Source organism: Malania oleifera, chromosome 4 (assembly GCF_029873635.1).
Source record: "Malania oleifera isolate guangnan ecotype guangnan chromosome 4, ASM2987363v1, whole genome shotgun sequence".
Lineage (NCBI taxonomy): Eukaryota > Viridiplantae > Streptophyta > Magnoliopsida > Santalales > Ximeniaceae > Malania > Malania oleifera.
In genome coordinates, this window is record NC_080420.1 from 124,017,300 (window position 1) to 124,034,068 (window position 16,769).

The 16,769-nt window shown below is 38.4% G+C and overlaps 1 protein-coding gene across 4 annotated transcripts; it reads right to left on the minus strand.

The window, feature by feature from the left end:
* Positions 1-34: 34 nt before the first annotated feature.
* Positions 35-12,889, minus strand: LOC131154415 (uncharacterized). 4 transcript variants are annotated; one of them, XM_058107174.1, is made up of 5 exons: positions 12,558-12,889; positions 9,107-9,181; positions 5,962-6,044; positions 1,474-1,570; positions 35-168 (listed from the first exon to the last, which is right to left on the minus strand). In XM_058107174.1, the coding sequence occupies exons 2-5, from the start codon at positions 9,152-9,154 to the stop codon at positions 100-102; spliced, it is 297 nt and encodes a 98-aa protein (XP_057963157.1). In that variant the 5' UTR covers positions 9,155-9,181; positions 12,558-12,889; the 3' UTR covers positions 35-99. The 4 variants fall into 4 exon arrangements, with proteins under 4 accessions (XP_057963157.1, XP_057963158.1, XP_057963159.1 ...); XM_058107175.1 differs by lacking the exon at positions 35-168 and adding an exon at positions 177-348; XM_058107176.1 differs by lacking the exon at positions 35-168 and adding an exon at positions 177-369.
* Between the last annotated feature and the right edge of the window lie 3,880 nt (positions 12,890-16,769).

The following is a 16,769-nucleotide window of genomic DNA, read 5'->3' on the forward strand; positions in this document are numbered from 1 at the left end:
CACTTCCCAAGTCCCAAAACACTACAAATCAGCTGTTGAATCGCTCAAATTGACCGATTTCTGCAGTGCAAATAGAGCTCAAAACAACAAAGAAAAGCCCTAATCACTGCGCCCGAAACGCACTGCTTCCAACCAGATTTCCCAGAAGCTCTCCTCTACAAAGAGAAGCTGAAAAGAGAGGAGAAAAGGATGAAAGAATGTCAAGGGAGAGAGAGAGAAGAGTATCAGAGAGAGTTGAGATGAAAGGAGATGAGGGAAGAGTCCATTTTATTCTATTCCTGCATATCAAATATAACGTTGTTCGAGCATGAATTGAACAAATCTTTCCTCTTTTACTGTGTGTTGGTCCTGCAAATTTCAATTTTTAACCTGAAAATAAGTAATAAAATAAAAATATACCAAATCAATAAACAAAAATTTAATTTAACATATCATTAATATTTTATTTTTCATAATTTTTAGTCATATTAAAATAAACTTTCATTATAAGGAAAAATAAGCTTCCTCCTTATTTTCCTTTCATTTTCTTTCTCATGTAAAATTCTTGATCCAAACAGACCTTTATTGAACTAGTCAAAGTTATTACCCTGAAAGCCTGTTCAGTTGTTTGGGCTGTAATTTTCATGTACTTTTAATTACTTCAATATTGCACTTACTAAGCAAAAGCCCTAAATTCATCCTTCCATTAGCAATTTGCATCAAATCAAAATTCATCATTTCTGGTGTGTAAATGGACCGATATAACATTTATTTAAGCCCTCTTCATTTGGCAGATTCTCTATTCCAATGTATGTTCTTTTTAAGAAAAACTTTCTAGATTGTAGGGGAGTCTTTAAGGACACTACTTGGTCTGCATGAGGTGCAAGAGACAACTTTTGTAGTGTATATAATTTTGAGTAGTACATAGCGTTTACAAATAAACAATCATAAAAGCATTGTAAAGCTAATGTTAATTGGCATTGGATTTTCAAAATTAAGATATCATGCACATAATTCTCCAAATAGTTGTTCTACGTAGAGAGTTGGATTGCCACTCCGACCACAGTTTCCCTCATTGTAAAGCAGCTCATCAAAGTGGAGCGTTTGCTGCAACAAAGCAATGTTTTGAATGTTCTAGATGAGTCGACAACAACTTCTTAGCAAACCTAGGATGTCAATGAAACAAACACAGAGAAGAAGCAAAAGGCCATTGCAACTAGTAATGTTTTGAATGTTGTATATGGAAGTTTGAATTACATCTTCATTGAATCGTTGTCCACGAAATGCAAAGTTGAAGAAGCTCCAACTGGTCCAACAAAGGAGAAAAGGAAGAGGCTCCAACCTTTCATAAATAGAAAAAAGATGTAAACTCATCCATAGTTGAGGGCATAATAGCCAACTAAATAATTGTCTACAAGAGGGTGATTGTGATAATGATTGAAATTTTTGTAGTATAATGTATTTTAAAAATATTTTTGCTATAATGTAGCATACATTCTCAAAAGAATTTTGGTATCTGCACCCCCCAATCTCATTGTCCATTGTCCATATGTGTTGGTGATGGCAATGCTGGAGCCTTTCAAGCAGCAGACTGCAGATAAGAGCAAGCCGACACTATTAGATATTGGTGTAACCAGTATTAAAACATAGCCTTTTTAGATGTAGACTGCAAAAGAAAAATAAAATAATCCAGCATTGTTCTAGTATTGCCTTTCAAATAAAACAAAAGCGGATAGGGGGTCGAGTACGAAAAATCCAACTTCGACGAGTAAGAAAAATCCTACTCTCAAGAAAATACCAGCACGGGACTGCACTGGTTTTTGCTCCATAAGGACAATTGATGAAAAACTTGAGTGATTATGAACTCTAAATTTTTGGCCAGAAGATAGTTGTAGCCATCAATTGCATTGCCAATAAAAGAAACTGAATTTTCTGTGCTACAACTCACCCTAAACTCATTTCAATGGAAAGCCATGTATTGTTGAGCAAAGAATGTGAGCTTTACTAACCAGACATCCTCCATTCACAACAATTGATTCTGCTTAGGAGACTTGGGGAACCATGAAGCTGAGAGTATTACAGGAAGCCATCCTCCTTGCACTACAACCATTGAAAGTAAGACTCCATATGTGCTTGCTGCAATGCTAGAGGAATTCCTAGAATTGAAGATTCTGAAGCATCTCAGATGATCCGGCAAGGTTAAGAGGTTGTTGCACTCTGACATCTAAAATATTTCAAGATATTTGAGGTTTTGCAGCCCCTCGGGCAGGGATCTAAGATTTGGAAGTCGAGGAATTTGAAAATATCTTAGGGTGGCAGGCAACAACCATTCCTCTGGAAATGACATCAAAGCTGAACATCCACCAAAAGAGAAGTCAGAGAGAGAAGTCAATCTGTGCAGGCCCCACTCACATGAGGGTATACTATTTTAACAATCAAAGATTGCAAGTGACATTAGATCACTGGGCAACCCACCATCAGAAAATGATGCAAAACTCGGGCACCATCAAGCGATAGTTCTCGAAGATGTACAAGGTTGTGCATCTGATTGGGTAGGGATTTTAGATTCCTATAATTGGAAATTCTAAGAGATAACAGCTTAGGAGGGGGCAAGCCAGGCTCAAGAAAAGATACAAGAAGTGGGCAGTTAGCTATTTCCCAGTGCTTAAGATGCACACACTTGTTGAGGCCATCAGGTAAGAACTCAAGGTTCCTACAATTATCAATTACAAGCTACTTGAGCCTTATGAAGCTCGGCAAAGTGACCATGGACAAGACATAATTAACTATTGGAAGGGATTTATTAGGACAGCCAGCAATCTTCAAAAATTCAAGAGAAGTGTTGTTGTGCATCATCTCTGGAAGGAACTACAAATTTATACAGTTTTGAATGCCGACTGACTTAATCATGCTGCGTAGATGACCCCTTGGAAGGGAAAGGAGAGAAGAACAATAGTAAATGACCAAGTGTTCAAGCGGAGGGCATGTGTTAACATTGGTGGTGGTGCCATGCATCATCCAATTTCATTGGGCAGAGTTGTTGGCTCACTAAAATTAGCTATCTGCAACTATTTGAGACTATCTGCAACTATTTGAGTGCTGTTAATTGCTGAAAGAACCCTTCGAGCAGACATGTGAGCTTTGGAACTCAAGACATCCACAAGTATGTAAGCGAAGTGAATGAAACCTCATTTTGTAGGACCCTTTCATCACATTTCTTTAGTTCCTAGTCATGGATCATAGGAAGTCCTGGGAGTGAAGCCAATTTTTGGCATTCATCTATATCAAGTATTGTCAAGGAAGGAAAGAGATTGGGTAGTTCACTAAGGTTAGGGCAAGTTCTTAATGAAAGTTCATGCAGGCAAGGGAATTCTCTGCCTTCCTATCGTGCAGTATTATTTAGCATTGGAAGTTTCGGGAGAGCTGCTAATTCTTCACACCAGACAATGCACATTTTTTTAAAGGCAGGAAACTTAAGCGAGATATTTCTTAGTTTAGGACAACCACAAATTTCAATCTTATACAACTTCTGGAAGCATTATCTGTCCTCAACCTCAGGGGATGACCAATCCTCCCATGCAAACATGTTCTCGAACTTTAAAGACTGCAAAGATGGAAAATTACCATCCCCGTAGAACTCAGGGCCAATATTGCTTATTCCTTCCGTTCCTTCAATTGTCAGCTCTTTAAGCAAGGGTAGCTGTCCAAGTGGCGGCAAACACTTGCAGTTTTTACAATTACTAAGTTTCAAGATTATTTCCTCAAAAAATGGAGGAGAACCTACCCAACTTGGAAACCTAACACCTCCATAATCATCAATTGTTTTAAGCTTTTGTGGGGTTGTAGCATCTCTAGCACATATGTTTCAATTCTTTCATTCCTTATATCAACTAAATCATTGCAATGTTTGACCTCATCAATTGTCCGCTCATAGACCTCCATGGCTTCCCTGAAACTTGGTATGGTCTTTTTCAAGTTTTTGTGACGATGGGGAATCTCAAAAAATTCTTTCTCAGTTGTTTCATTTAATGGATCATCATAAATGTTGCTCCATTGCAACACTAATAAATCAAGCTTCGGCTTCTCCCTTAAATTAGCCTCTATAGCATCTCGAAAGCTAACGACATTCTGCAATCCAGAAATTATAAGCTTACCTTGAAGATGCAGCATGTCTTTCAAGTCCTTAATTCCCAAGTCATTATTTTTGCCAACCATGAAGTTGGAAAGTGTTTGGAGATTTGTCAATCTACACATTTGCTAGGGCATCTCTTTTAAATTAGTTTCACTGATGCAAATATGTCGTAGGTTTGTTAGGTTTCCCAGGTTCGTAGGCAATCTAACAAAAGCACGACATTGTAATAGAAGTAATGTTTCAAGATTGCAAAGAGTACTCACTAAGGCAGGTAACATATCGATCGCAGTATGAGAGAGGTCCAAATACCTCAGATGTTTTAAGTTTCCAATCGAATCTAGCAATTTAGTGATGTGATAGCCATTGAAAGATAGCACTCTCAAAAATCTTAACCTCGGTAACAAATCGCATGGGACCTAATTGGGCAAATAGCTAACTCCAGTTTCACCAACTAGGTCCAAAGGTAGGAAGGTGCATAAGCACTCTACTCTTTGAAAAGCCTCAAATTTTGTCGACACATCACGTTTAACACGAATATATGAGGAATGGTGAACATTTTCAAAAAAATTTGTGTGGGTTACAAACCCCCAACTTATCCTCCAATCGAACACAAATCTCCTGATACATACTGAGCTAAATCCTTCATGAGCTCATGCATAACAAAACGTGATTTATGGTTACTAGATGGTAGAAAGAACGACATTAAGACTAGGTCATTGAAGTAGTCACCTCCTACATCTTCCAATCTCTTATTTCCTTTTGGCTGTAGCAGGAAACCTTCGGACAACCACAGTAGAACTAGCGAGTCCTTCTCAAATTCATGGTGTTTCAGAAATATTGAACAGTAAGCAAAGCATTGTTTCAAGTGTACTAGGAGATGATCATAACTCAATCTAAGAGTGTGAAGGATGTCCCTCTTATCATCAGGTAAATCCCATATCTTTCTACTCAAAATATCTTTCCATTCGTCTTCCTCAACTCTAGAATGCAAAAGAACACCCAATCTCTTCACTACCAAGGGCAAGCCATCGCACCATTTCATGATCTCCCTCCCAATTACTTCCTAATTATGATGGGCATCAATATTTTTATTCTCAAATGTTTCCATCTTGAATAATGACCAACAATCTTCAGAAGGTAAACATGTCAAGTGATGAGCCAGAATCGTGCCCATGCTTGCTGCAACATATTGATCGCGAGTTGTCACTATAATCTTACTTTCCCATGCACTAGCTCTCAAAGGACACCACAGCACATCCCAATCATTATTCTTTTGTCCCAAACGTCATCCAGAACAAGCAAGAACGTCTTCCTAGCCAATGCAGCTTTCAGGGAAACTTGAAGCAGATTCAAGACATGGAGATCAAAAGCTTGAAGCGTGACTGATTGAAGAATAGTCTTTGATACGCTCACCACATCGAACAGCTGAGAAACACAAACCCACACCGTCAACTCAAAATGTCCCTTCTTTTACAGGATGCTAGACAACATAGTCTCCTCATTGTGCACCAGTTGAGCAAGTGTTGTCCAGCCAATCTCTCCCATGCCCACAATGGGAACGGCCCCAATTTTACTAGCACTACCATTTTCTTCCCCAACAAGAAGAACTTTAATAATCCTCTCTTTGTCGCAATCCCTCCTGTAGACACAAGCTTCATCCACCAAAGACGTGGTGGGTAATCTATGTTTCCTCCCCACAACATTTATCACATAAAGATTTTAAGACCCAAAACATCCTTTCGCTGAGAAATGTATTCCAATTTCTCAATTATCTTTTTTATCTTGGACTCGATGGCTTTGTTGTTAAAGGGATTGAGAGAAGTAGAGATGCAGTTCCAATTGGTGCGTACCTGATTTGAGGTAATGAGAGAGGGACATTGGGAATCCAAATTGCAGAGCAGAGCTTGAGTGGCAAGCTCATCCAGTACATCCTCTGCATCGTATATGGAGGACTTGGTCAAGTGGAGATATGTGAAAAAAAGTAAATTCTACTGAAGAAGAAGAAGAAGAAAAACTATTATCTCCGCGAGAGAGAGAGAGAGAGAGAGAGAGAGAGAGCAGTGGGTATTTATATACACTACTGAAGACAAATGCAAATGAAATGCAAATGTACAAATGTAAATGAAATACAAATGCAAAAAAATTTCTAATAGTCCCCGTCAAGATGGAGTGTATATATTTAGTACACCCAGCTTGCTAAGTAAAGAATGAAATTGATGAGATCCAAGTGCTTTGGTGAAGATGTCACTGAGTTAAGAATGAGAAGCAACATTAAGAGTTTTGATCATATTTGCTTGCAGCTTTTCCCGCACAATATGGCAGTCTATTTCAATATGCTCTGTTCGTTCATGAAATACGAGATTGGCAGCAATATGAAGAGTTACTTTGCTATCACAAAAGACAAGTGCCAGCTTTGGATGCTAAATCTGAAAATCTTTCAACAAAGAAATTAACCAAGACATCTCACGGGTAGTAGAGCCCATAGCCATTTATTCTGCTTTAGCTGAGGATTTTGAGACAGTTTGTAGCTTCTTGGACTTCCAAGAAATTAAAGAATCACCAAGGAAGACACAAAAACCAGTAATTGATCTTCTGGTATTCACACACCCTGCCCAATATGAATCAAAAAAGGCCTTGAGATGAAAATCAGAAATAGCAGGAAAGAAAAGGCCCTGTCCAGGTGCACCCTTCAAGTACCGAAGTACTTTGTGTACTGCAGCTAAATGCAAATGCCTTGGTTTGTCCATATATTGACTCAAAACTTGCACATAATAAGAAATATCTGGATGTAATCTGGTGAGGTAAATGAGTCTTCCAATCAATATTCTATAGGGAAAGGGATCTTCTAGAAGATCACCATCTGATTTGGAAAACTTGACATGTTGTTCCACAGGAAATGCCACGGATTTGGCAGCCAAGATACCTGAATCTTGTAAGATATCCAAAACATATTTTCTTTGACACAATGTAATGCCTTTGGAAGATCAAGCAGCTTCCAATCCAAGGAAATACTTTAAATTTCCCAAATCTTTAATTCTGAATTTATTATCCATAAATGTTTTCAGTTCAGAAATGGAATTCAAATCATTGCTAGCGAGAATTATATCATCGACATAAATTAGCAATACAATAAAAGAACCATTTTCGTATTTGACAAACAATGAATGATATGATTTTGCTTGCTGAAAACCATAAGCAATAATGGCAGTAGACAATTTTGAAAACCATTGTCTAGAATTTTGTCGCAGCGCATAAAGAGACCTTTGTAACTTACAGACACTCTAGAGCCCCCTTGCTGTGCAAATCTAGGTGGAATGGGCATGTAAACTTCCTTATTTAAATCTTCATGTAGAAAAGCATTATTTACATCTAATTGATGTAAATGCCAATTTTTGGCAGCTGCTATTGCCAATATAACATCTCACTGTGGTCATCTTAGCAACAGGAGAAAAAGTCTCATGAAAATCAATTCCCTCAATTTGGTTGAACCCCTTAGCAATCAAACGAGCTTTGTACCTTTCAATAGTACCATTAGCTTTCTACTTAACTATGTAAACCCACTTACAGCCTATTGGCTTCTTTCCTGCAGGAAAAGCAATGAGTGGCCATGTTTGATTTGCCTCAAGGGCTTTGATTTCTGCATTCATTGCTGCTCGCCATTCAGGAATTTGTACGGCTTGTGAAAAAGTTTGAGGTTCAGAAATAGATGAAATGGTTAAAGCAAAATGTTTGTGACAACTTGAAAGTTTATGATAAGAAATGGCATCATAAAGTGGGAATTTAATACCTGAATACTTATCTGTCAAGGAAACAGATTGAAATGGAGGAAGAGAAGCCAATTGACAATGATAATCCTGCAAGTAGCTTGGTGGTTTTCTTCTCCTTGTGGATTGTCGAATAGGTGTAGCTGACTCTGCAGATTGTGGAGGAATAGTAGACGAAGAAGGCAAATCTAATAAAGAAGAAGGAAATAAATTTGTAGAATGACAATGGTGATGAAGATGAAGGTGCAAAGAAAACTTAATCTGGAAAATCAAAAGCTGATTTTGGGAAAACAAAAGAATTACAAGGTGTGGTGAAAGAAGAAAGAGATGAGAAAGGAAATATATGTCCATGAAACACTACACCACGAGATAGGAAAGTTTTATGTGTTTCAAGATCATATGATTTGTATCCTTTGACAGCAAAAGGATAACCAATGAAGATGCATTTTCTTGCTCTTGGATCAAATTTAGATCTATCACGAGCCAAAGTAGAGGCAAAACAAAGACAACCAAAAACTTTGTGATGATTATAAAAAGGAGGTGTGGAGTACAAAACTTCAAGGGGAGATATATTAGAGAGTAATGGAGTAGGTGTACGAGTCATCAAATGAGTACCAACAAGAATACAATCACCCCAAAAATTGAGTGGTAAGGAAGCTTGGAATCTTAGGGAACGAGCAACATTGAATAAGTGTTGATGTTTTCTTTCAACTACACCATTTTGTTGTGGCCTTTCAACACAACTTGTCTGGTGTATAACATCTTGAGAAGAAAAAAAATCTGGCATGTGAAATTCAGTCCCATTATCAGTTCTAATTTTCTTGATTTTAGAATGAAACTAAGTTTCAACAAGTTTGAAAGATTGTAAATAAGGTCTGGTTTGAGATTTGGTTTGTAAAAGATATACCCAAGTAGACTTGGAATAATCATCCACAATTGTAAGAAAATATTTTGAACCATCTAAAGCAGAAACGGAGAAAGGCCCCCACAGATCACAATGAATGAGCTCAAATGCAAATGCTGAAACATATTCACTAGAAGAAAATGGTAAACATTTCTGTTTAGCTAATGTACAGATGGTACAAACACAAGAATCAGGAAATTTTGGTACATGCAGATTTGAAACACAATTATTGAGAAATTTTAACTTGGACAAAGGAATGTGACCTAGCCTATAGTGCCACAAACGAAAATTCTAATTTGTTGAAGAAGATAAAACAGAACAACCAACCAAGGGTCTTTGCAGTAATTGATATAGGCCAACCTTCTCCTCACCCATTCCAATTGTTGTCCATGTAGACAAGTCCTGGATGAAACAAAAATTGGAAACAAAAACAATACAACACGAAGAATCACGTGTCAATTTACTGGCAGAAATTAGGTTAAAAGAAAAAAAAAAACACAAAGACATTGAGTAAAACAAGATTATCTAGTAAATGAACCGCACCAGTATGTGTTATTGGAACTGAATGACCATTTGGTAGTTTAACACTAGAAGCAACTTTAGAAGTTATAGAGGAAAAACAAGCAATGGAGTTGACCATATGGTTTGTAGCTCCAGTATCAATAATCCAGGGAACAAGATTTCCTGCAAAATAATCAATAGAGGACAATTGTGGAGTTGGTAGAACATCAGAAGTGGCTTGATTTACTGAATGTGGATTGGATTATGGTTTAAGCATGGCAAGTAGCTGCTGGCATTGATCTTGAGACAAAAGAAACTGTGAAGCATCATCACTCGATTTACCCACAGAAGAAGAAATTTGATTAGATGAATGAGTAGTTCCTCTTTTGGACTTAAAATCAGGAGGAAAACCATGAAACCGATAGCACTTTTCAAAATATGACCAGTGTATCCATAATGACCACACACATATTTATCTTTGCAAAAATTGGTTTGCTTTCAGGCAAACATTCCAATATTCGCAGGCTTTGCTGTCGGCAGCAATTGATTCAAGGCGAGGTACAGATATATCCAAAATGATTTCTCTTTGTTTCTCTTCTTGTACCGAAGAAAGAACTTTGTTTATAGAAGGAAAAGGATCAAGTAACAACATCTGACTTCATATACCATTGAAAGAGTCACTCATCCCCATTAGAAACTACATTACATATTCTTCTTGTTGAATTTCTTCAAAAAAATTTAGTGTTTCCATAGAACACTGTGGCAAATTACGTTAATAATTTGCTAATTCATCCCAATAGGACTTCAAATCTGTGTAATAATCACTCACAAATTTCTCATATTGTTTTAATGAACTAAATGCTTTTCTCAATTGAAAAATCCGTGGATGATTACCTTGTGAGAAATGGTCTTGCAAATCCTTCCACATATCGGCAGCATTATCAATGTAGAGAATGCTTGATCCTGTATTTTTCGCAACTAAATTGAGGATCCACGAGACAACCATATCATTACATCGAATCCATGACAAATAAAGAGGATCGGTTTCAGTTTCACCTTCTTAAGGATACCATTTGTAAATCCACTTTTATTTTTAGCGCCGATGGCTTTGGACATTGATCTCAACTAGGAGTGATAATTGTCACCAGGTAATTGATCAGTAACAAGCATTATGTCAAGATTTTCACCATGATGTAAAAAATATGGGCTAAAAGAATCATTAAGTGAGGTGTTAGGAGAAGAAGAAGAAGAAATAGTACAGGAATCCATGAAAAAATTCTAGATCACCATCAAATGACTGAAGAGGACAACAGTAAACCAGTAAACACGCAAACAACAGCGAGAGATTTGAAAGCAAAACCAATCGTTGCTTGGAACTAGAGAAAGCAAATTCCTCTGGGAGAGAGAGATGGAGAATTTGGTTGTTATATCTTTTCTGCTTCTTCTTTTCTCTTCCGTGGCAGTGTCTTACGATTTTTTCTGCTATCAAATGCGAAATTTCTCGTCAATTTAGGAGGAGAAGCTAATCAGAAATCTTAATTTGATCCCCAAGGATGCAGGCGATGCCGTCTGCTCCGGAGATTCTTCTGTAGATCCGAACATTGTCGAAAGGCATTTCAGATTCATCGTAATCAACTACGCGCACGTCTATGATCGAAGAAACGTCGTCGAGCAGTTTCACAAACGACAACCACACCAGCGATTCGAGCTACAGAAGGCTCCGAATCAAAGAAGAAATGTATTGGACGATCTTTTGCATTGTTGTACCAAGTTGAAAAAAAAAAATTGAAGCGTAAATCCGTTGCTAAGATTTACTGCGGAAATTTCGACGCCTGCTTCAAGCTCTTCGTCGGTTCACTATCGAGACGAAATTTGACTACGACATGCTGATGTTATGCTACCACCGGAATTATCATCTTGAATTGCCGATTTACAATCAAATTGTCGATGAAGAAGAACATTCTCTTGTAAATTCAATAGCAGATGCGGATGGCATGAAAGTGATTCCTATGGCCAATTAAACTACTATGATACCATGTGAAAAAAGAAATAATTCTACTAAAGAAGAAGAAGAAGAACCGTTATCTCAGAGAGAGAGAGAGAGAGAGAAAATTTTTTCTTTTATATTCTATATTTCAAAATACCAGAGCAGCAGGTATTTATATACACTGCTGAAGCAAGCAAATGAAATACAAATGCAAAAATATTTCTAATAAGCCACTTCTCCACGGCTAGGCTGTCAAATTGCTTCTCCTCGGTGTCGTTGAGCACGGCGGTAGTGGCGAGCAGAGTAATCTTCAACTTTTCCAGCAAATCGTCGAAATTGGACACCCGAAGAAGCCCAATAAATTGGTGAGAAACCAATCTGGCGAACAGCGCTTGAAGAAAAGCAAAAAGAAATGCTTCCCTCACTGCCATGCGTCGCTTGGTTGGTGACTGATTTTCTACTTCAAACTTCAAACTAGGTAGCTGTCTGTAAACCAGGAGAAATGAAGTCTAGAAAAATCAAAAGAATCTCATAGAAGAAGATAAAGTAGGAGAATGAGAAAGAGAAGGAGGAAGCGAAGATAAGGCGGCAGAAATAGGGGTGTGCAATCGATCGGTTAAGCCAATTTCAGCCAATTAACCAAATTAATCAAATTATTTTGGTTAACTCCACCCCATAAGACCGAATTGGTCTATTTAACCGAATCGGTACTTAACCGAACCAAATTGCCGGGTAATTCGGTTAACCGAATTTAAACAAATAAAAAATAATAATTATGAGTAATTCTCCCTTAAAACAACTAAGTAATTCTCAAAATAATTTCATCCTCCATCCTTTTATCTTCTTTCTATCCTTTATTTTATGCTTGTGTACTCGATGAGAATTTTGCATCCACTAATGAAGACAACTCATCAGACAAATTCTCAACACCAAAAAACTTTTGCAAGATACGCAAACAAGGGTTATTGGTAAAAGCAGGGAAGAACCGAAGAAAAAGAGAACAGGGCACAGGACTTTGGGTACAACAAAAGTAAGAAAACACAAATATAAAAAAATTAAAAAGGGAAAAAACTCAAATTCAATGAACATTCAAACAAATATAAATAAATAACACAAGGAAACCCATTTTAAAGAGGGAGACTGATCAACATGAATATAATAATTTGGAGGAAATATTCTCTTACACATTTAATCAAAGACATTGTGTTCATCTTAGGGAATTGTAAAATTTCAATAAACATCAAACTACAAAGACTTTAGAGTTTTGAACACAACGGAAAAATGAAAAACCTGAAGGACGTAAGGTCCGAAGGAGTACTGCGAGTCTGCGAGAGTGCGAGCTGCGAAGTTGGGAAGGTGGAAGCCGAAGTCCGAAGGGGAAGACTAAATTTGTCGATCTGGAACAGGAAGTTCGAACTCGCCGTCGCCGACTGTGTGCGAACTGCGAAGTGGGAAGGGAACTGGGAAGGGAAGAGCTGAAGGGAATTGGGACTGGGAGTCAGGGAGTGCCGGCTGCCGGCGAAGTTGCGACTTGCGAACTGCGAACTTGGGAAGGGAAGAAGGAAGACGGCGAATGGGAAATTTGGGATTTAAGAATGGCTGAATACCGAATGGAACCCCCCCCCCCCCCGGGCAACCTAGCCTAAAAATTAAAATCATAAATAATATAATTTAATAATTTATATTTAATTATTAATTAATTAAAAATTTAGATAATTCGGTTAACCGAAATACAAATTACCCATAACCAAACCGAAAACCGAATATTTGAAATCACTGTATTCTAAAATCGTATTGAACCGAACTATAAATTACCCGAATCGAACCAACCGAACTCGATAGATTAATTCAGTTAAAACCGAATTGTGCTCGCCCCTAGGCATAAATGCTACCCTAATTTTTAATTGGGTCCCTATGATGATGATGATGATGATGATGATGATGATGATTATTATTATTATTATTATTATTATTTATCTAAAATTAATATGAGTTAAAATCAAACACTTAACATCTATATATATATATTCATGAAGATAAATCTGCGGGCTAGGTACCATCAGGTGAAGGTTAGGGCAGAAGACGTTCCGAAGACAGCATTCAGAACTCGGTATGGCCATTATGAATTTCTGGTTATACTGTTTGAATTGACAAATGTTCTTGCAGTGTTTATGGATTTGAGGAATAGGGTTTTCCACCAGTATTTAGATCACTTTGTGGTAGTGTTTATTGATGACATACTGGTATATTCAAAGAGCCCTGAGGAGCATGATGAACATCCGAGGATAGTGCTTTAGGTGCTGAGGGAAAGAAAATTGTATGCAAAATTCAAAAAGTGCGAGTTTTAGCTGGAGTAAGTTACGTTCCTTGGACATGTGGTATCGAGGGGTGGTATTTCAATAGATCCGAGCAAAATCGAGGCAGTAGTAGATTGGGTATGACCGAATAATGTGCAGGAAATCAGAAGTTTCTTGAGATTGACTAGATACTACTGCAGGTTTGTTGAGGGTTTCTCTAAATTTTCAGGTCCTTTGACGAGATTGACCAGAAAATGTGTGAAGTTTGAGTGGTCTGATGATTGTGAACAAAGTTTTCAGGAGTTGAAGTAGCAGCTCATCGTTGCACCAGTGTTGACGATTCCTTCAAGAGAAGAGGGTTTCGTGATTTACAGTGATGCAACACATAAAGGGCTCGAATGTGTGTTAATGTAAAGGGGGAGAGTGGTAGCATATGCCTCCCGACAACTGAAAGATTCCGATAACATTATCTATATGCAGGTAGGTGTGAGATTTTCACTGATCATAAGAGTTTAAAATACTTCTTCGTGCAGAAAGAATTAAACACGAGGTAGAGGAGATAGTTGGAGCTGATAAAAGATTATGACTATATCATCAGTTACCACCCACAGAAAGAATTAAACATGAGGCAGAGGAGATAGTTGGAGCTGATAAAAGATTATGACTACATCATCAGTTACCACCCGGGAAAGACTAATGTGGTAGCAGATGCCTTGAGTCAAAAATCAGTGGAAGCAGCAATGTCAGTAGAGATGATTCAGCATCCGATTAAGATTGATTTAGAAAGGCTCGATGTGGAGCTGGTGGAGGGTAATCACCAGGCATTTATTATCGATATAGTATTACAACCAACCCTGCATGAAAGGATTAAAGCTGCTCAGATGAGTGATGCAGAGTTATTAGAGCTTGTAGATCAAGTGTAGAATGGACAGGGGACAGGGTTCAGTATTTCAGATGACGGGGCCTTAAGATTCCGCACCAGGCTGTGCGTACCTGCCGACCCTAAGATAAAAAGGATTATTTTGGAGGAAGCGCACCAGTCCCTTTAGACTGTGCATCCTGGTAGCACTAAAATGTACAAGAATCTTCAAAAATCTTTTTGGTGGAGCAATATGAAAAGAGAGATCGTTGAGTTTGTGAATCGGTGTTTGACATGCCAACAGGTGAAAGCTAAGCATCAAAGACCGACAGGATCATTGCAGCCCCTTCACATCCCTGAATGGAAATGGGAACATATATCAATGGATTTTATCACAAGATTATCGCCGACGTTGCATAGACAGGACGCCATTTGGGTAGTTGTAAATTGACTGACAAAGACTGTCCATTTCCTTCCTAGCAGAGTTAACTGCTCCTTAAGCAGGCTGACAAAGTTGTATATTCAAGAGATAGTTAGACTCCATGGCATGCTAGTGCCCATAGTATCGAACCAAGACTCACGGTTCACATCTTGTTTTTTGAGGAGTTTGCAAGGAGCCATGGGTTCTCAGTTATCGTTCAGCACGGCGTTCCATCCTCAGATTGATGGGCAGACGGAGAGGACGATACAGATACTAGAGGATATGTTGTGAGTATGTGTGCTAGACTTTGGAGGCAGTTGGGTACATTATATGCCGCTAGTTGAGTTTGCTTATAACAACAGCTATCAGGTCAGCATTGGGATGGCACCATATGAGGCGTTATATGGTAGAAGGTGCCGATCCCCGTTGTACTGGGAAGAGATTAGAGAAAGACAAATTTTGAGGCAAAAGTTGAAACAACAGACTCATGATAAAGTCATACTCAGCGGAGACAGGATCAGAACAGTACAAAGTCGGCAGAAGAGTTATGCAGATACTCGCCGGCGAGAGTTGGAGTTTGATGTAGGAGATCATGTATTTCTGAAAGTGGCACCAATGAAAAGAGTTATGAGATTTGGGAGGAAGAGCAAACTGAGCCCTGAGTATATTGGGCCATTAGAAATTCTTGAAAAAGTGGGTCCAATTGCCTACAGGTTAACTTTACCACCAGTTCTGTCTAGAATCCACGACGTATTTCACGTTTCTTGTCACGCCCCGAACCCGCAGGTGGGTCCCAGGTGTGAATTTAAGTAACCTAACATGTCTCTATATCAATTTAAACATACATGATACAATACATAAAGGGGTCTAACCCTGTGGGGTAAACGAATGCCCACATACATACACGCAATCATCCATACTCATCTATAATATGCAGGGGAATACGGTCTTTAATACAATAACAGTATCATACCAGAGTCTACACAACTAGGATATACATTCTCATAATTACAACACATACTCTAGGTGTCCACAAAACTATATTGACAACCTGGATACCAAAACTCATACCTAAAAGGTACTAGCAGTAGCTACAACACCCCTTACTTTTGGACGCTAGGATGCTACTTGCCACTACTTGAAGGCCCTGAAAATATTGTACGTACATTCGGGGTGAGACACCTCTCAGTAAGGAAGAAAATAGTTTATATCAGTCTGTGGCATACCAGTGCCATTTTACATACTTCATAACACTATACATACAATACAGTTTGAAACAATTCGTACAGTTTCATACAATTCCATACAGTTCCAGTATTTTCAAAATACCATTCTAGTACATACGATACCCAACATACATACATACGGTCAGTGTCGTCACACTAGTTCGCAACTACACCAGGTCACCTCGTCTCACAGTGATTACATTGCTACATACGCAACTACGCTGCGACGATCAAGGCCCAATGGTGAATCCATTGCCTCATACGCAACTACACTAGGTCACCTAATCTCACAGCGATTACATTACTACACATGCAACTACGAAGATCTACGACTCAGGCCTAATAGTGAATCCATTGCTACATACGCAACTACACAAGGTCACCTAGTCTCACCTTGATTACATTGTCACATGTACAACTACGCTGCGACAACTTAGGCCCACTGTGAATCCATTGCTACATACAGTGTAGAACACACCCTTCGGTGACCAGCCGAAACATACTGGTGATATTTCACACCCCGGATATAGAGCCGGCCACTCTCGCCCATGGTAGTTAACTGATACATGGCTATTTTACAAACTCCTGGAATCATTTTGGAACTCACGTTCCTATACATTTCAGCGTATGATAATTAGCCGCCACATAGTTATTTCACAAATATCTGGAACAAAATACATACATACAAACATACCACAC

Excerpts from the sequence above, each read along its gene's own strand:
- LOC131154415 (XM_058107173.1), bottom strand. The coding sequence starts at position 9,154 with ATGGGTGAGGAGAAGGTTGGCCTATATCAATTACTGCAAAGACCCTTG. Across the intron at positions 6,045-9,106 it reads AATTACTGCAAAGACCCTTG|AGGATGTACTGGATGAGCTT; the intron begins GTTGGTTGTTCT and ends TATACGATGCAG. Across the intron at positions 1,571-5,961 it reads CTCTCATTACCTCAAATCAG|TCTGCTGCTTGAAAGGCTCC; the intron begins GTACGCACCAAT and ends TCTTATCTGCAG.